This window comes from Mytilus californianus, unplaced genomic scaffold (assembly GCF_021869535.1).
Source record: "Mytilus californianus isolate M0D057914Y unplaced genomic scaffold, xbMytCali1.0.p SCAF_6, whole genome shotgun sequence".
Lineage (NCBI taxonomy): Eukaryota > Metazoa > Mollusca > Bivalvia > Mytilida > Mytilidae > Mytilus > Mytilus californianus.
The window spans coordinates 40,744,826-40,765,901 of NW_026262712.1; the positions used below are offsets into that span (position 1 = coordinate 40,744,826).

Here is a 21,076-nt window from a genome sequence, read left to right on the forward strand (position 1 = left end):
CTATGACAAAGTAGGAAATAGTTCATAGTTTATATATTTGTTATCAACAACAAAACAAAAGCTTCCTCAGCAGTAAATATAGAAGTTATACTCCAAAGTTTTATCGTGAATCTTGCATTGTGCAGTTGAATTGTATTAATATCTTATTTGAAATGCTTTTAGGTCGGAAACAAAGAATAGAGATTCACAGAGGTGGTAAACTGCAGCAAATTGTCACAAATGATACTAATTATAAAGTTGTTCATCCACATTATTTTTGGTAAGAAAGTTGTTCTTAACAATTTACAGCTGTTTCTGTATTATGTCAAGCTATATATAAAGTTGTGGATGTTTTTTCTGACAGTATGCTATATGATTGAAATTTAATTATGTTCCAGGATGTATGCTGTAAAAAAACATTAAAGTTGCTGTATTTTCATCAATGAATTTTTTGTCAATACAAAATTTTTAAAGATAAAAAAATTAGAACGGAAAAAAAATAGGTCTGTGTTCTTGTTTTAAGAATACATGATTTTATGAAAATCTAGAATGATTCTCCTCTCCGAAAAAAACGTCGTCTTAAGCTATCTATAGATATTTATACAACATTTCAAGAACATTTTAGGGTGGTTTGGGGGGGATTTAAAATTTTATTAGAATTTGAAAATTATATGGTCAGCAGTATTGAAATTTGAGAAAGGTAAATGCCGAAGAAATATTGAAAGTTTGAAATAGGAACATTCGTTTCTGCTTTTCTTTTTAAATAACAGTTGTTTTTATTGAGATAACAAAGAAATTTCCTTTTTTTCTTAGATAAGGATCACTCTACACTATAAATACATCCATAGCTTTTAAATGTTTTGGTTTTAACGTTACTGGTGACAGTTATTCAAGAAAAGCGCTGCGAATGTACAAAATGTATAAAGTTATATTTTCATTTTTCAACTTTGACCTATTTTCAGGTATAAACAACCGATACAGTTATTGCCAGGAGACATGTTGAAAATGACCTGTGAATACAATTCTACCTCAGAAAATGAAACTGTAGAGTGGGATGTGTCATGGCGAGGAGAAATGTGTAAAGGTTTACTTTTGTACTATCCCAAACAAAGTTGGCCTTCACATCACTGTCAGAATTATAGATCCGTTCCTCTTTGCGAGATTATGATCGATGCTCCTGTCTTTGGATGCCATTTTCGGAGCTTTATTTCTAATTTAGCCACAACAAACCGCACGTTAGTAGATACTGTAATACGAAACTGCGGACAAGACAAATCGTGCTCTCCTTTGTGTTTACGGATGATTGGCAAAGTAAGACAAGATCCATGTTTGCAAGGGGACATATACGATCTATGGAAAGAGACTAGACTAGTAAAAGCCAACACACAACTGATGGCCTTGTACGATGTTTTAACGAAGTGTGAGGAATTTTACAAGGGACTAGTTCCAGATACCATTTTTTCTGATGTAGGAACAGTTCTGTCGTGATTTGGTTGACACTTTATGTCTGGTGTATAAATCAAGTTTAATGTAAAATAAAATGTGGGACAAATATTTTAAGTTATGTCTAGAACTATTGAAAAGTCAGAAGATATGTAATAACCAAAAACTTGCAAAATTCATTTTAAGATAGTGTTCTCTAAGTACACAGACATTGACATAAATTATTCTGTACATGTATGTTGTTAAAATAAACTACCGAATATCTGGATGAAATTCAGTAAATCAGTTCAGATGTCATTTTACCCCCTGAGTTCAAAAATGGATGGTATATAGCAATGGGGAATTCGGTGCGTTCGTTTGTCTGTTTGTTTGCTCAGTAGATCCTTTTTCTGTTTCACTTGTGTATTCGCAACGGCTTGTAAACCGTTTGACAGAATTTTAAACTTTAACAGAAATTTGTTCACATGATGTTTTTGGTTTGCATCTCGTATTTCATTTCTTAATTGAAACGTTTTTTTTTTGGTTTACTTTGGAACGACACGGACACCGTCATATCTGTAGACACATGCAATTGCACGTTAATTTTGTATCCGAAACTCTTACTTAACCATTCATAACAGTTTATTGAAAAATTCTCCCAATCGTACTCATGTTATTCCATTGTGCACCTTTTTAGTATTTAGTTTTATTAGAATCATTTTTGGTTTTCACTTAGCAAAGCATTGTCTTTGCAGGAGTCATGGTATTCAAGCTATAAGTAATAAACACATTTATTCTAAAACCAGTTGTTGGCATGATACGGATTATGTTCTTCTCGTATATTTTATGATGGTATGATACTAAACCCCTAACGGGAGGGATTGTGTTTGATTTTCATATGATGAAGACATAATCTTTCAATCAGTTTAATTGAGGTCTGGAGCTGGTATGTCAGTAACTGCTAGTAGTCCTTTGGTAATTTATGTTTCATTGTCATTTTGCTTAGTTTCTTTTGTTACCTATGCGTATTGCTGTGTGTTTGTTTATTCGACATTGGCTAGATGTATAGGGGAAGGGTTGAGATCTCACAAAATATGTTTAACCCCGCCGCATTTTTGCGCCTGTCCCACGTCAGGAGCCTCTGACTTTTGTTAATCTTGTATGTTTTTTTTTTAATTTTAGTTCATTTATATGTTTGGGAGTTTAGTGTGACGTCCATTTTCACTGAACTAGTACACATTTCTGTTTAGACGCCAGCTGAAACCCGCCTCCTGGTGCGGGATTTTCTCGCTGTGTTGAAGACCCATTGGTGACCTTCGGCTATTTCTACTTTTGTCGGGTTGTTTTCTCTTTGACACATTTCCCATTTTGATTCTCAATTTTACAATGTTTATGTTTCAAAGGCACCTGTAGTTAGCACTGAAGCACTGGCAACGAATGTAATAACAACAACAATGAAATAATGTTAATCAAAAGAAGGGAGTAATGGTGATCGCTTATCTAGTTTTGGACATTTATTTTGTTATTTGATTAAGGATATGTGTTTCTAAGGAAATATCAACCTATGTCTTACACACTACACACGCACTTGCATAATTACAAAACTGAAATTTGGTCAGGTATACTGGTACATGTTTTTGTTTAAATTGACAAAACTATAGTTTAGATGAAGATTATTCAATCCGATTAAAAAAATGAAAGACAATCCAAATATGAGGAATAAACAAAAAAGTGATAATTGGGACATGGGAACCAGATTTATGACCTTTCAGACTCAGGAGTAAAATCAGTGCTTATTCAGCCTTGGGAATCAGATGTGTGCCCATTCACACATAGGAATCATATTTGTGGCCATTGAGACATAGAATCGGACTTGTGCCCATTCAAGCATAGAAATCAGATTTGTGACCATTTAGGCATATGCATCGGATTTGTGCCTATTTTGGCATATGAATCGGACTTGTGCCCATTCAGGCATAGCGTCAGAGGTGTGCCCATTTAAGCATATACATCAGATGTGTGACATTTAATTTGTAACCATTCCGGCATAGGCATCAGATTTGTGCATGCATATTCAGATTTTGGAATCAGTTTTCAAGATTAGTTTTATCCACACAGACAAAAGTTTCTGAAATATTACTGTATGGAATTATTTAACAATAAGCCTGCATAACCATACAAATTGGCAAGCATAATTTAGATTGGACATGTCACACCAAAACTCTTATCCAGCACAGTTTGCTCTTCACACAGAACATTTATCTATCAATGTGCATTATATGTTAATCTTTTCTTAGCTGGTGAATTCGTTGTTTCTATTTTCTCTTTGTCTATTATAATTTTCAAAACAACGGGACGGTAATCATTCTGTACATCAAGCATCCACCAACCACTCGTACGTGCCCTATGACTGTTTGTTCAGTTAACTGTAAGTTTCACTCGACAAAATATTACAAACATGCAGCACACAAACTATTGCAATCAACGTCAAGCTCCAACCTTAACATACAAAAACAAATTTAATTATGCAAACGCCGTCGAAAGACAAAAACGCCCAAACAAAAACACAAAACAATACACTGTATCAGAAAATCAGATACGTAAAATGAGACAATTCATCATGAATAAAATGGTCAGGAATTTCGCTTATAACAAGTTCACTGACATACATTTAGTACTGAGTTGTGTATGGTAGGTTTAAACTTGATGATCTAAATACCAAGGGTATATCTTGGATCTTGACTAGCACCCTAAATATCGATAGTGAGGTCAATAATAAAACTAAACTTTACAACATAAACGATAATTCATGTTTTTATATTGTGATTTTTGTTTTCTGTGTCAACAATACAGCAGAACTTGCATATGAAATATTTATCTCTAAGAGAAATTTTCAGCTGACATGTAATGCGGAATGCTAGAATTTATTTTTATCATGATTGTTTTTTTATAATGGTTGCTGCTTTCCAGGAAAAAAATTAACAATGGATTATTGATGATACAGTAATACTTGCGAAAGTTTTACCGTACATATATTCACTATTTTAAATTTCCAGAGTAAAGGAAACGGATATGTAGTCTGATTGCCAATGTGGCAACTATCAACGAGGAATCCAAATGACGTACATGTAGGCAACTATCAGTCACCGCACGACCAAAAAATGAAGGCAACTATTCCATCACACAATATCCCAATCTCCCATTACACGGTACACCATTACACATTGCACGATGCAACATTCAACATTACACCATACATGTTATAGCGAAAACTGAATCAATATTCAAGAACTATAACGTTGACAACCTATGTGATATATTCAGTTGTGTAATAAAACATTCAGCATAAGCGAATGGGTACGACAGAACCTCGTTTATTGTCGGGTAGAATTAAGTTAGCACGATGATTACAATAAACAATTATAAATGTTTGTATTTTACATGATTGAAATATTCACTAATCTATTATCAAATTGTATTCTAAAATCCTGCTGTTAGTACAATATATACATACACTATAATTATTATTTATTCGACATCAATACATGTGGTACACAACATGGTTGACACAATATAATAGTTTGAAATTTTCGTATGTAAATTAGTGCAATATGACATTTTAGAGACACTTTAAAACAAACTATTCATAAATACAAACAAAAAATATCATAGCATAAAAATCTTGAAGTTTTTCAATTACACGCCGGACCCATTACATAGAGCAATTCATGTGTTCCATAATTTAACTTCACTTCGTATATTATAGACTAAAACCTTTGACAGTAAAAAAGACTTTTCAGGGTATCTTTACAGGCCTAAAGAATACAGTCAAATAAGGTTAAAGCAGTCAAAGGGGTGTTGCAACTTTAAATTAAGTATAATTACTGATTTATGATTTATGATCATTTTCACGATTAAAGGAAATTGTTTCTTTCCCTGTTCAACATAAACAAGCATAAAATAAGGTCTGGAAATGTATTTGTAAACATATAAGAAGTTCCTAAGTCACAAGTTTGTATGTCCAAACAAGAGAAAACTATTGTGTCAAGATTCAACGCGGGTCTTCAGTTCTGCACAGAAAGGATATTGATTGTGGTTAATGTGAAATTTTGTATTTGCCCCTATATTCATATAGAAATATATAGTAAGAGCGGATTGAAAAAGATTGGTATGAAAGTGTGAATGATCCTGACAAATTTTGTAATGCCAAAAAAAGGGCCCTGTGATTAGGAAAATATAGAATTTGAATTTGAATTTATATTTACATTTATCATTTTTGGTTCCCGACTGCACACCAATTAAGAAGTTAAATTCGATAATATAGTTTTTTTTAATTAAAAGGCCGTTTTTACAAAAAAAAAAAAAAAAAAAAAAAAGGAAAGAAAAATGTTCAATATATTTTGAACATTTTCCTCTTATTTCATTCGTTGGAAGATTTGTTTTTATCCATTAACAGCTATGATTTCTCTTAATACATACTCTTATTCAACCACTAAGTGATAACAGTGTTTTCCTATCAATCTGAATTTAACAATATCTAATTCAGACATGCAAAGAGGTGATGCAACCGTTTTTTATTCTTCTAAATAATAGTCCGCTTCAATTTGAAGAAAAAGAGAACCAGTGATTTGTATTTCAACTTTTGTATAATTATAGTTAGATTCAATGACTAAGAGTCATTAGAATTGTACGAAGATTGTACGAAACAACACTTGGTATATTTGAACAATACATGTTGATAATTAGACATCACATGTATTATCTGAAAGCAACCAAGACTTTAAGTTAACGCAAATCTGATGAGTCATACAATTTATTTGTCGTTTGATTTGTTTACATTTTGTCTTGTCGGGGGCGTTTGAAGCTGATTGTACTGTATGTGTTTTGATGGCGGTAACCAATAGTTGTTAACATCCACGTCCTTTAGACTCTGTTGGATAATTGTTTCATTGGCAATTATAACACATCTCCATATTATATACTTAAGGACCCATTTGAATACTTTTAAAAATAGATATGTATAGGTATAATGTAATTTTTATTCAACAAATGACATTATTTTAGTTACACACACTATTCCACTAATGATGCTTCACATAGTGCTTTAATCACACTGATTGAACCATCTCGCATTATCAATATATATTGACTTATTCGTTACCTTGCTAAACTCCAATGAAACGTAACATAACAAAAATACCGAACTTAAAGGAAAATTCAAAACGAAAAGACCCTGGCAAAATCAAAAGCTCAAATACATCAAACGAATGGAAAACAAATGTCATATTCCTGAAATGGTACAGGTATGTAGAAAATGGTGGATTAAATCTGGTTTTATAGTTAGCTAAACCTCTCACTTGTATGACAGTTCCATAAGATTCTATTATATTGACAACAATGTGTGACCAATCAAACAGACATAGAAGGAACAAATGGCAAATATAGGGGTACAGCAGTCAACATTGTGTTATAATATTAATCACTTTAAAACAAACAAATATGTCAACAAAGAAAAACAAAATGGCATTTAGACAAAGCACATAAACAAAAACGAAAGACAAGAATACAAAAATGACCATAGCACAATAACACAATGGCGGAATGTTAAAGTATCGAGCCGCGTCAAAAGGTTATTATTAAAAAAGGACTAAACAGTAAAGGTTAATCATTTACAAAGACACAAATAAAAGAACACTGTAACAAGTAATTTAGATGATAAACAACGTCAGTACCTAGAATCTATACTTCAAAACCATCATGCCTTATGAGTGAAGTTGATACGGAATATTTGTCAACAAAGTCTTGGTATCTTCCGAAGAACTTTGTTTTAGAAAAAGTACGAGACGTTCTTTGACATTATCCTGGTTCATCAACTTTCTGGTCATACAATAGTGACGTTTTATAAAATCTGAGCTAGTAGCAGCTGCAAGCTTTTGAACATCGAATGAATTGGGAAATGTATATCCCATATACAGGTGGGTGAAGTTTTATATTGCTACTAAAATGGAAACCTTGATAACCTGTAAGTATGATACAAAAGTAAACACATTGCGCGACGAAGTAGTCGAGAATATGATTCGAGATAAATTTTGCGAAGTTAAAAATTCCTACTATTGATACTTCTACCAAAATGCCTTATTAAATTATATGAATATATTTTTGTTATCAATATCAATTTAAAATTCAAATTCAAATGCTTATTGTCATATAAACTTTAAACAATAAGTTTGTAACAAAGTAAATAATAAGTATACAATATAACTAAATATATTCCATACAAACAAGTTAACACAATCATTTAATAACAGTAAATAGTATGGAATCCTTTAGGCTATTACTTTTAATGTAAGACCATAATTTATTTACCTGTGATTAAGCATAAACATCGCCTTTTCCTCATCAGACAAATCTTGAACAGAAAGTTTCTTTCCAAATTATTTGAAAATGTAATTCTATTTCTCAGTTCCCAACTTAATTTACACTGTTATGCTAATTTATAAAGGCAACAGTAGTATACCGCTGTTCAAAAGTCATAAATCGATTAAGCGTTTACAAATCCGGATCACAAACTTAAACCGAGGGAAACAACGGAACAACAAAATTACTAAACTACAACAAAAACAAACGCTAACATATAAAAAACGGACTATTTGATAACAACTGCCGTATTCCTGACTTTGGTACAGGACATTTTAAGAACAAAATGGTGGGGTGAATCTGGTTTTATTGCTCGCCAAACCTCCAGCTTATATGGCAATGTTAAACAAACCGCTTAAATGACAACATACCGTGACAGGAATACACCAGTAAAAATAAACACAAGAACACTCAGGACATATCACAAATTATGTTTTAAATATTCACAAATAAAAGACTCTGTTCTTGTGGGGTCAAAATCTAAACATTCAAGGTACATGCATATCCATATGGTATAATTTAAGAAAACTAACTAATCTAAGAAGCATACAATATATTATCAAAGCGTTGCGATGTGTTGGGGATTTATAATTTATGAAGCAAGTAAATATTATAATCTATCTTGTTCCCCAAAATCGATATTATCAATAATGTTTTAGTTATATCAACTTTTTATCAATCCGTTGGTCTTGTATTTTTCATTGATTATTATCACTTCGTTAATTTATAGTTAACAAATACCAAATATTATAAAATATGATATAATTTTTGACCAGTTGTTACTTCATTTCCCTTGTAAATATTTACTAGATTTATCATGACTAATTGATGGTCCACTCAAACAAAACGATACATTTAAATGGAAATGTTAACAAAGGCGACATGGGGTAAACGTCGATGAGACAACAATCCAACGACAAAACCAATAGACATTTACAGGTAAACATGAAGTCTTCAAATACATAAAGATGCTTAAACAATGTATCACGCTATAGATCAATTTGGATAAATTGTACACAAAACGTTTAAAGACCCGCAGCGACTCATAATCATCCATACAAAAAAAAAAGAAAAAAGAATAACAGAACAGATACGTTACCATATGACGGAAGGTATACTAGTTTTTTTTGAAATTTCAACCAACCACATGTTGTGTATTACCAGTGGCAAAAAATGGAACGTACACACCAAAAACTAGTGCACGACTTAGCATGCATATAGTGTTAGTAAGGTTATCTAAAAACTATTCTAAAATGAGTTGATTGATTTTCATTTTGGACTGTATAATTATTAACACCACGAGAAAACCTTATACACTACAGAACTATGACCATATCAATTTATTTACCCTACAATCAATGAAATGGTATTTTTATTCGATCTACAATCAGTATAACATACTCCAAAATGTTTAAACAATTTCCAATACTACTTTTTGTGCTAGTCGTATTTCTAACAATGGCGTAAGTCTATTTTTATTGCTATCTTAGTTCTTAACTGGGTTAAACGTTTTCTGAATGAGAACCTTCATGCCTTTTGTTTCTTAGTAGTTAAATTATCATTTCACATGCTTCATGTGCTTATATTGTGCTTTGAAAGAAGAAATTCCATAAGTGTAAGAGTATGTAACGCCTAACCGGTCTTATGTGATACTCTATTACTTAATGATATTTTGATATAGATGTAACATGATATGGTTTCATAATGACTTGATTTATTAAATCGGTTTAAAAATAGAAATTATTTTTTCAAAAGGGGGTCATGAGGTTTTACCTCATCAGGTAATGTGATAACAACATTACAAAATGACGAAGCGACATCAAATACTGGCACGAACACATCATGTAGTGTAAAATCGTCAAATTTCAAAACATCATTATGTAATGTTAAAGACATGCATATAAAGAATTGACAGTAAATCATTACGAAATAACAAAACCACATACACATTAAGTAATATTAAAACAACATTGAATTATGACAAAACACCATTATATATTGTTGAAATCATATAAAGATAATGACAAACCATATCATGTCATATTATGTAATATCCAAAGGTCATTAAGTAATGAATATACATTTACAAATTGAGTAATATCAAAACATCATTAAGTAATGTCAAAACCATATGTGTAAAGACAAAATTTAATAAAGTAATAATAACACCACATAACGTAATGTCAAAGTACCACATAAGATAGCTGTGGCGTTCAATATGAGAGACACATTTTGACTCATTGGTAACTTGACATTACATGTAGTTTATATAAATATGGAGAATGAACATTAAATATAAAAGAACAATAAGGGCTGTTAAACTTGTAGCATGTAGTCTTGACTTACAGATGGCACAAACGTAAGGGTATACTTCTCTTACAATGATGTATAAAACGAAAAGAAAAATCGTCAACATAAAGTACCACCTTAAGTCACAAAATACATTCTGTTCATCACGTGCTTTCTTGTTCGCAGGTTCATGATCCCTTTTCCATATGAGGCAACAGAGACTTTCCTTAAAATCTGATTCACTGAGGTTAGTTACACTGTTATCTAAAAGGTTATTTTTTTCATCTCTTGCAACACATGACGTTGAAGTTTGACTTAAAGTTATAAAAGGGTTAAAGGGAGGTACGCATCTCATGTCTGCATGCTTCATAGATACATAACCATGGGTCGGTAACCAATTTGAACCTGGGTAGTTAGTTGATGATTGACTATATGAAGGAAACTCAAATTTTTGTTCCATCCGGCATGTAGCGTCAAAGTTATTTTCAACGTTTGATCTGAATGAATTACAACGCTCAATTTTAGTTGTGCTGTCTGTAGATCCAGAAACTGTTAGTAAGCGTGAATAGCTCGTGCTGTTCTGATGCTCAAACAGTCTAGTATATACCATTTGAAGGCAAGAAAGCGGGTTGTAGGATTGTTCCTCAAAAAGATTATCATTTGTGTATGGGAGATCTATAGCAGATGACCTCGGCAAAAGCTTAGAGGTATGTTTAACGTGTCCACTTTGAGAAAGAAGCCCTGGTAAATCTGAATTAAGAGTAGAATTTGATCCAGGAATGGTAGTGTTTCCTTCTGTCCCTAAATCAACAAGTGTCAAATCATTTGGTGAATTATCTTGTTTTCTTTGAAATAGTTTGAGTTCTGCAAGTTTTTGTTTAAGAAAGGGATATTCATTTAGAATAAAAATACATCGTCTCACAGTAAGGTTCTGTACCTCAAGTAGGTAGTTAATAAGTTCGTCGCGTGATTGAATATCAGAAACATCCTGCATGACGTAGGATAAGAATGTACCTCCACTAATTGAATAGGAAAGTGGCTGCTGTTCATTTAGATGAATGACTGACGCCTTTGCAGGTTGAAACACCAACTCATTAAATGCATTTGGTACCAAAGCTATCGCTTCCTGTGCATGCCAAGAAATACTTCCTGCACGGTAATCCAGACTTCCCGTCGTTATATGTCTTATCTGGTCATCAAATCCTGGTCCGCCGAGTCTTTTGATAACCTTGAAGAGAAGCTTAAGCATTTAGTACAAATCACAATATTCTACATAGTTAGATAAACTTTTCCTATTATGACAAATTTCTACTTATGAAACCTCTAATTCCCATTTATTGTTGATTATTAAGTTGGTCAATGACAATTGTATCGCATCTGCTTTTTTTTCATTCTTTACGATAAATTTTGGTTTGAAAGTAAGACATACATACACACAGGTTATTGGAGGAAACCAAAATATTAATGATATTGTTTTAGCGAGCATGTAGTAGAGATCATTCGTTTTATGTTTATTCAATATTCTATTTTATAACAGAAGGATGAATGTTTAATCTCCAATACCAAGCGGCAAATACTGAATAAATTACTTCGGACGAGAATTTGTGTGTGAATGTTTTATGAACTATACTACAACGATAAGTTGATCTTAATTTTTACTGTTCTAGTTTGCAAAAACAGAAGCCCTCGATACCTAGACAATCAAAACTCATAGGTCATAGATATCAATCTGACAATGCCATGCCAGAAAAACAAAAGACGACGAAAAGACAGATAAGTCCATTAAATACATAGAAAACTAAAGACCGATCATTTTTTTTTTAAATCGAGGCGTAATTGTATTTTGGAGTGTCGTTTCTAATTTCCTTTATATGTGCAAATTCTGAAATGCTATAAAGACTGACTAGTTTTAAAATGACCTACCTCTATCAATGTATGTGACATGTTTTCACACTCATGCTCTTTTAGTTTACCGAAGTCTGTGTGATATAATTTGTTCCTAGAAGTGTGTATTCGAACACCATCAGCTGCGAAACTAATGTCTTTGTCTTGTGGATGGCAACCAAAGCCAGACAATGGTTCATCTAACACAGTATTTCGTAATACACGTACCAATGTCGTCAAGTCCATATCGTCTGACGTTACAGGGGCTTTACAAATATAAATCAATATTGATGAAATAAATGTAATGACTTGTTGCTAACCTATGGCGAGTCAAACGTTCAAACGTTCAAATATTCTTTATATTAGATATATTTTCTTAAATATAGAAAATGTATTCATAAAACAAATATATTCCTAAAAATCAAATATGTGTTCATTCGAAAAAGATTTGTTCATGAACTATATATATACGTGAACATATCATATATGTACATAGAAAATTAAGTTATGTTGGGGACAATTGACATTATAACACACCAACAAATATGCCCTATAAATTGCATTTTTGAATACTTAGTCGTATACTCGTACAATTGTGTATTTGGTTTGATTGCATTGACCATTTAATGATATGAGGTAAGTGTAAGATTTTTCGAGATTGAACAAATCCGATCCTTCCAAATTGTCTAAAAAATGAAAAAAAATTTTCATCTTAACAGTCGTCTTTTAAAAATAAGAGATAATGTCCCGTTTAAAAAAGAAATTATCATAATCATTTTATTTTTATAATTACTCATTTAAATGTTTCACATCGCTAACACGAGTTTAAAATAATAGGACGCTGAATCAAATTAACTGATTTCCTTGTCACTATTAATACAATAAATTGTCCGTAAAGTCATAATATGGTTCAAAATGCTTAAAAATATTTTGAAATTATTGTCGCAATACGGGAATTTTCAGATAGAATTTTAAACTCCAAATCAGACAATAGTGTTATATTCTTTTCGTTCTTTATTTATTACGCATTCATTTTTCTATTTTCTTTATTATCGTCAACATTATTATTATTATTATTATTATTTACATAATTCGTTTGATAAATATGAATTTGTTCGCTGGTTAAAATAGTAAAACATATTACAGTGGGGAACATTGGCGGCATTCTGGTAGCGCCAAAGAATAATAAGACAACATTTATGTTCAATCGAATGTTTGAAGTTGGGAAAGATTGAAGTTCTATGGTTAACGTTTGTATATAGACTTGAACAGAATGCAACTATGAATGTGAATATTTTGTGACAAACATACATTCTGCATGACAATGGTATTCATAGGAATCACAAACGGGCACTGAACTGTTAGACACGTGGTTATGTCCATAAATGAGTCTAGAATTAAATGCACCGTTGTAGGTCATACTTAATTTTTTAATAGAAATATACATATATGTTCAAAATCAATTTACCATCATGATGTTGTAAAACGAACCTAGGGATGCAAGTGAAAAGGACTTTAATTTCTTGGTTAGACAGTTTAACATTTTCTCTTGTAAAAATTGATAGTCATTATAGTTATTAATTCTTACCTCCTCCTGGTGGGTATAATCTGTCGTACTCTTGACGACTTATTCTATGGGTTATGGAATACTTGAAATTCTCTAGTATTTTTGGTAATTTATTTGGTGTAAGCAGTATATTGAATTTATTACGAAGAGCTTTGGTACATAGATCAACCAGCTTTTCAAGACGTATGAATTGATCTTCCCTCTTGCTAACTGCCGCCATGACTGTTTGTATAATACAAGCGGAGATTTTATCTTCTAGCTTGAAAATGGAAAAAAGCTATATAAAATATATAAACATGGTGTTAATATTTGTACAAACTTTCTGACAGAATGTCTTTATATTAACTCAAAAAACAATGAGTCATCTTTCTTCTTATATATTGAAATAACGAATCCAATGTCACTAACGTAATAGGATGATGTCTTTGATGCGAATGTTGTCGGTTACGTTAATTCACATTAAACATGTTAAATGCATGTTGTTGCATCTCAAGTATGATTTTTAGTTGGATGAGCTATTCCCTTACATAATTTGTAATATATGGATGCACAAAGAGTAAAGTAAACCAAAATTGAATCCAAGGATTTGATTCGGATCAGGTATAATGAATCGTCTTTACTAAGTTTAACTAATGAAGAAACCCCGGTCCCTCAAAAGCTTATGAAATGTGTCAGTGCAATATATTATATGACGACGTCGTGCTTACCTTTTCATTATTTTTTATCACTGGTTTCTTGTATTTGTGTTTTAGGTCTTCTATATACCTTGGTTACGTTCCTATTTGGAATGATTAGAAATAAAATAAAGTCCACTTAAAATTCATTTTTATGTTAGTCAGTTTTTCATCAGGAATCTCGTTAACAGTCTAATTTATTTGTTTTTATTTTTTGCCCTATTTTTGACATTTTTACCTATTATGTCTGTTTTTTTTGTTCACACATTGTTGTCAATATAATGGAATTTTATGCGACTGTCATACAAGTGAGAGGGTTTGCTAACTATAAAATCAGGTTTAATTTACCATTTTCTACATACGGGAATGCCTGTACTAAGTCAGGAATATGACCGTTGTTGTCCATTCGTTTGATGTTTTTTTTTTATATCGTAAGAATATAGCTTACGAAGTTGAACCTTTTTAGACTTACAGTCCACAACCACAGAAATTGACGCAATTGATTAAAATGACATTAAATCGCACTTTTACTGCTGTAGTTGTTCCTGTTATTACCCCAATCACGCAACAAGCTACTTTGATACATTATTAGGAAATACAAGACCAATGGGATAATCATTCATGACAGTATTTTGTTATAGTTATTCATAACGCCTGCAATTTTATGAAAACAATATCTATAACTTATTGTAAGTAATCTTCAGTTGTTTTCTTTTAAGTCAAATTAAAAAAAAAATTGAAAAATGTTCTCTCTCTATTCTTTATTACAAGCAGTTATGATAAAAGGGAAGCAAGGAAGTGACAAAGGTGGCTATATAATTCAAATTGTAAAATAAAAAAGTGATCCTCATGTGATTTAGATAAGTGCAACATAGTTTTTATCCATCGATACATGAAAGACATCTAAAATAGTAAGCCAGATAGATGGAGGTAAATCCAGTAAAGCGCTTCGGACGCTATACCACTTCTGGTTGACTTTTAATTCCGAGGATACCATCAGCTCATGCATCTGTCCATAGGTACCAACATTATTCTTTATATACATGTGTACTTCTCCGTTGCTTATTTGATAAATTCTGATTAGTAAATGAGCAATCAAACTATACCATTTACAAATTGATTAAGAAACACTTCACAGAAAGCAGAAAAGAAAGCCAAAAACGAACTTAAATAGCAGGGTGGTATAAAATGTCTAATAAGGGTCAGCATATCTTCTGTCGTTTTACTCGATCCTATTTCTTATTGATTAATTCATTTATTGGTGGATTAGTTTGAAAATAAACTGAATCAGATGCGGTTGTTAATTAAAATAATTATATCACATTATCGGAATTTCATTTAAACAGACTATTATAAGGAGTTTTATTAAACTATTTATGATATTTTAAATCAACTCACGCTACACCTCGCCAAACACACTAGATTCACCGTTGTGCAGTACCCTTGTGACAATAGTTTCTTTTTATTCCTTATCTTGACGTATCATGCAAAAGTTAGTCAATAAAGGAGAGTCAAAAATACTTTTCAATTTTTTATATACCTTCCTGATTAAATTTCGTCAATAAGTGTTACATGCTCTTCGGGGAGATGCTGAATAAGAAGTAAAACATATTAGAAAGAATAAGCCGGAGTTCGGAAAACGTAAACTCTGCTTTCAACAATGAGCAAAACCCATACCGAATAGTCAGCTTTGAAATGCCCCAAAATGACAAATGTAAAACAATTCAGACGAGAAAACCAACGTCCTGATTTATGTTCATGAAGAAAGTTAAAAGAATGTTCCTTTTCACTTTGAAACGATATTTGTATTTATCGTAATGTATTGATTGACGATATTAATGAGATTAAACACATAAGATATTCAAGTAATTCTTACTATTTCATAGTAATTTGTAACGGCTCTAATAATACATGTAATAAGATAACATCACATTTTCCTTTCAGAAAGAATCAATTTGACTAGTGGAACGTTTCTTTTCTGTTTTGGTCCACTAAATATAGAACACTAAAGAAACGGATTTAATCAATTTGTTCAAGTTGTTTAAAAAGTTCGTGACCATAAAAACCAAAAAAGCCTAATAAAAACAAAAAAAAGAAACGATCATATTTTTACCGAAAATGAAAGATTTGAAAATTTGTAAACTGCTGTTGCTTTAGATTTACAGTTAAAATGTAACAACTATATATGACACCTGTCCCCATACAACGGCTGTTGTAAAATTGTGTTTTTTTCTGCTTTTGTTTTATGATCCTTTCTTAAATTGCTACCTTTGCGTTTTTGTTTACTGCCATCACCAAAAATCTACTGACACCTCTTATTTGTAGATGAAATTATTATTTTTATTTTAAGACATTTAACCTGAGAAACTCAACGTTCTTTTTTTTTTATTTTGGTCCACTTAAGGAATAAAACAAAAGTAAGCGATTTGATAAGTATGTTTAAAATTTTGTTTTAAACGGCACTGTCCTAAACATGCCTCTTGCATTTAATATTGTTGAATAGAATACAATATGTGTCAGCAAAAGTCGTTCGACTACAAAACGTCTGAAAGCAACGTAAACAGACACCAAAACATACCAATTACATTAAAAATTTGGTATTTAAAAAAATTCAAAATCTAAGTTACGTTAATCGGAAATCCATAAATATGAGTAAGCATTATCCATTGTATCAATATATTTTTGGTTTGATTGTATCTGTTAAATAATATTCCCAGGATTTCAAGTCTTTTGACCATATTTATTACTAAATAATGCTATTAATATCATTTCAATTAGTAAAATGATTGGTAGTATAACTATTTTAGTATTGTTCGTTGTCTCCAAAGTCGTAGTCAAAGAATACTTTTTGCTGATTAATATTTCAAAGACAGAGTAAGGCCTTGGACACCTAAAACAACTGTCACCTCAGTGCTTGTTCAAAACGGCCCCTACCACTGATTTGACTTGCGTCTTGTATTTTAGTTACATAGTTATGCTATTTGATATTAATCAGCCGTTGTGGGTTATGTAGCCTAACAACTCGACAATGATTAAAATTCATAAGTTTATATGTAAGTTAAAATTGTTCTTGAGAAACAATTTTTTAAAGTTGATATCATTTTTTTTTAAAAGTTTTGTCCTCCCCAAACTTGGCTGTACTATTTGTTTTAATACATTGGATATCAAAGGATATAAATGTTGTCTAAAACGTATTTATCTTAGTTCAGACAGAGATGAGGATATATGTAAATGATAAATTAACCAAACACCATTTTAGATGTCAACAACACATTTAACATGTTCAAACAAGTTAAGTAGTTGTTATCATACATCATACAGTATTGTGCAAATTTATTAGAGACACTGTCAATAATTGAAAATTCTGATAAATGTTAAAATTGTCATATCAAGGGTCTTTGATAATGAATCATTATTGTTGTCATTTGAATGGGTAAAAACAGTGTATCAGAGAATATCTGATTAGATTGGCATAAAACACAAAACACAAGTAAGATAAACAGAAAAGACACAATGTACCGATATAGGAGTACTTGCAGTTACTTAACGCTTGTTCGAATCCAAATACAACAAATAATAGAAGCGGGGTTCCTAGTCTAAAATATCAATCAGTACCACATGAACACATCCATTGTGTTTAGTATACAAACATTAAAAAGTATCTTGCATTGCATGTTTTTTTAGGTGAAAATGATTACTACTATAAATGTTTGTTTTATCTTCTTTGTCTTAATTTTGTTTGTTTAATTTTCATTTAAGGTCATACACTTCAATTTTGATCCCAAGGTAATTTTCAACGAAAATTTGCATACAAGTTATTCTTAACCTAGTCAATTCAAGTATGTTATAAAAATATACTTTCACTTTGTAACAATGAGTCATTAAGATCTGTAAACCATTTGAAGATAAAATCCGTTCGATTTAAACGATATTTAGATGTCTAGTTTCTTTCTTGTCAAATAATGATAATTTCGTTCAAATCATTTTATGAATTAAGTGTTGACGGGTGCCATATGTGAATCAGGATCTGCTAACCTTTCCAGAGCAATTGAGATCATCACCGTTTTTTTGTTAGGTTTGTGTTGCTCAGTCTTTAGTTTTGTTATACAGTTATGTTTTATGTAGACTGTTGTCTGTATGTTCGTCATTTGTGTCGCTTTTTGCCATGGTGTTGTTAGTTTTTCTTCGACTTGAATATAAAAAAATATATACCTTCTTTGTATTTTCAGTCCCTCTTCTTGAGTGAGCACATCTGTGTTGACATGAATTATTATTGATATGGTCATAATTATAAATTAACTGTTTACAAAACGTATGGATTACCGTAGCTGTATATAGCAAAACGATTCAGACTTTTGGGTCTTCAATTCTTTTCAACATTTTTCTTTATTTTGTCTTTTTTTTTATGCAAGCGTCACTGATGAGTCTTTTGTAGCAGAGATACGCGTCTGGCGTACAAAACTTTCATTTTGTTATCTATGAAGAGTTTTTGAAACGTTAGTAAACAAGTCATTGTTGAGTAACACATCGATAAAAGCAGATTAAAAAGTATTTGCATTTAACTATTGTACAATGTACGTCTTATCATATGCAACATTAAAATATTTGATCTTGTTTTTTAGAAACAAATCTTTTAAACAAATTAGATTGACTCCCAAAGATTTCAACATTTGTAATTTTCAAAAATTCAACGCTATGTGCTTCAAAACAATCCATTTACAATCAAGTTGAAGTCAATACGATGTACGTCAATTGTATTAAGATATATATGATTTCATTCAACACAGAATAACACTAAGACATTTGTGATACACAATTAACAAAATCAGAGAAAATGGGATGATTGCAAATATTACGTAACACGATCACTGTTATTGTGCCGTAGTGGTAATTGGTTTAAATTATAAGATACTCGGAACAGGATCACACTATTGCTTGTTATCTAAAACCTGTCCATCCACCTTTCGGTGCATACTAGCACTGTGAACGATATCTAATATTAATAACAGTAAACGTTCTCATGAAATTTTGTACAAATTATTTCTAAGCGGAAAAAGTTCCTATTGATTTGAACAATATTAGGACATTTCATTGCAGACTATACTTGTCAGACAATCATTTTTTGAAAATCGATGGATAAATACAGTTTAAATGATTTTGTTAAAGTCATTGCAGAAGAAGAACTGATTAAAATTTCACGTATTGCATTCGTGTACGCTTATAACTTCGTCATATTCTACCCTGAAATATTGATTGTAACTTAAATCCGAAATAAACTGTTGATAACAAAACATTCATGATTCGCATGGAATGTTATATAACAAGTAATAAATTGGTTTAGATTAGTTCGTTGTCTGTGGGTATCAACTCCTTAATTTATAAGAAACATATTTCAAATCTGATTTTGTAGTTGCAAAAAGAAAAACGTTTTCAAATATGTTGATAACATTCTCACACTAGCAAATAAATTATGTGAAGAATATACATCTGATAATTAAAATTAGATCAATTATTGTATTGCTCAAGGGTAATACTGAATCCACAACTGCAACCGATAGTCAAACAGCATAACTATGTTAAGGATGTTCGCTCCTATAGTTTTTGAATTTTTGCCAGAAATTTGGAATCCTCTGGTTTTATCCATGTAGTGCCATCAAAAATTTTGCCAACGAACCCCTACTTTTCTTTCCATAATTTGATTACATATAATTTAAAATGTCATCCTTGAAAATCCTAAAAAATCCTTGCTATTTTTCATCGTTTTTGAAAGAAAAAAGGTGCCAATGTTAAATGTAAGAGAATTCCGGAGAGAATTTTTACCACCAAATTTTCAATGGCTTATATCTCGAAAACAAGCACACGGAACCTTTATTTTTTTCTGCTTTTGTAGTTTCCTTATTCATGTACTATCAATTTATAACAGTCGTTCAATAAGTTTGCTATTTTAGAACAGAGAAGTGAACAAAAAATATTCCCCAACTGAATTTGGTAAATTAAGTTTGAGTTTCGTTATTACATTGAAAGGTGTCGGGCATAAGAAGATAGCACTAGTTTTTTGTCGTTGTCTTGCTTTATCATCAGCCATATTGTATGCAAGATATGTTAGCCTTCTTTGATACCTGAGATTTCCTCTGATTTTGTTCATGTTGCTCAGTCTTTAATTTTATATGTACATGTAGTGGTTTGTAGACGGTTGTCTTTTTGTCGTTTTTCAGCCATGAAAGCCTTCGACTTATGAGTGTGAAAATCCTTTTTACATTTTCTGTCTCCACTTTAGACCACAAAGTTACCATTGTACCTTAGATAAGTATTGCACTATTTGACTTTTACCGTTATTTAGCAGAGTTAGATCGATATCCAGATATTTATAGATTTAACAATATCATTCATGTCATGATGCATTGATAGATGTCAACTTCAAAATTCCACCGTGTACTAACCACTTTTCAATCGTTCAAGGTTTTTATAAAATTAGAATTTATATCTGAATAATAGATTTATGCTAATCATTTTGAATTTTGAAATTATATTGACAGACTTCCTCATAGTATATATATAAAAAAAAAAAAAAAACGAAAACGTTTATGTTTATTTTTTTTTATGTCGTTAATTTTTAAAAACACATCATCAACAGTAACGAGTAAAAATGAAAAAAACATATTTAAGGGGCCAACTACGTACTAATAAATCAGTTTTTGAAAGTGTGAACTATCAATTTCAATGAAGTAACTTCTACCAGCGCCTACATATTAAATATGAATAAGAAGATGTTGTTTGATCGCTAATGAGACAACTCTACACCAGAGACAAAATGACGTAAATTATATATCTCCAATGGATTTGA

General features: G+C 31.3%; 2 protein-coding genes across 3 annotated transcripts in view; one reads left to right on the plus strand and one right to left on the minus strand.

The window, feature by feature from the left end:
- Positions 1-1,588, plus strand: part of LOC127704476 (dopamine beta-hydroxylase-like) — a 63,909-nt gene extending 62,321 nt beyond the window's left edge. For both annotated transcript variants that reach the window (XM_052208580.1, XM_052208579.1), the window contains 2 exons: positions 163-259; positions 942-1,588. In XM_052208580.1, the coding sequence (XP_052064540.1) occupies positions 163-259; positions 942-1,467 (623 nt within the window). In that variant the 3' untranslated portion in view covers positions 1,468-1,588. The remainder of the gene's footprint in view (positions 1-162; positions 260-941) is intronic.
- LOC127704472 (titin homolog) overlaps positions 1-21,076 on the minus strand; it is a 125,025-nt gene that overhangs the window by 101,605 nt on the left and 2,344 nt on the right. The window lies entirely within an intron of this gene.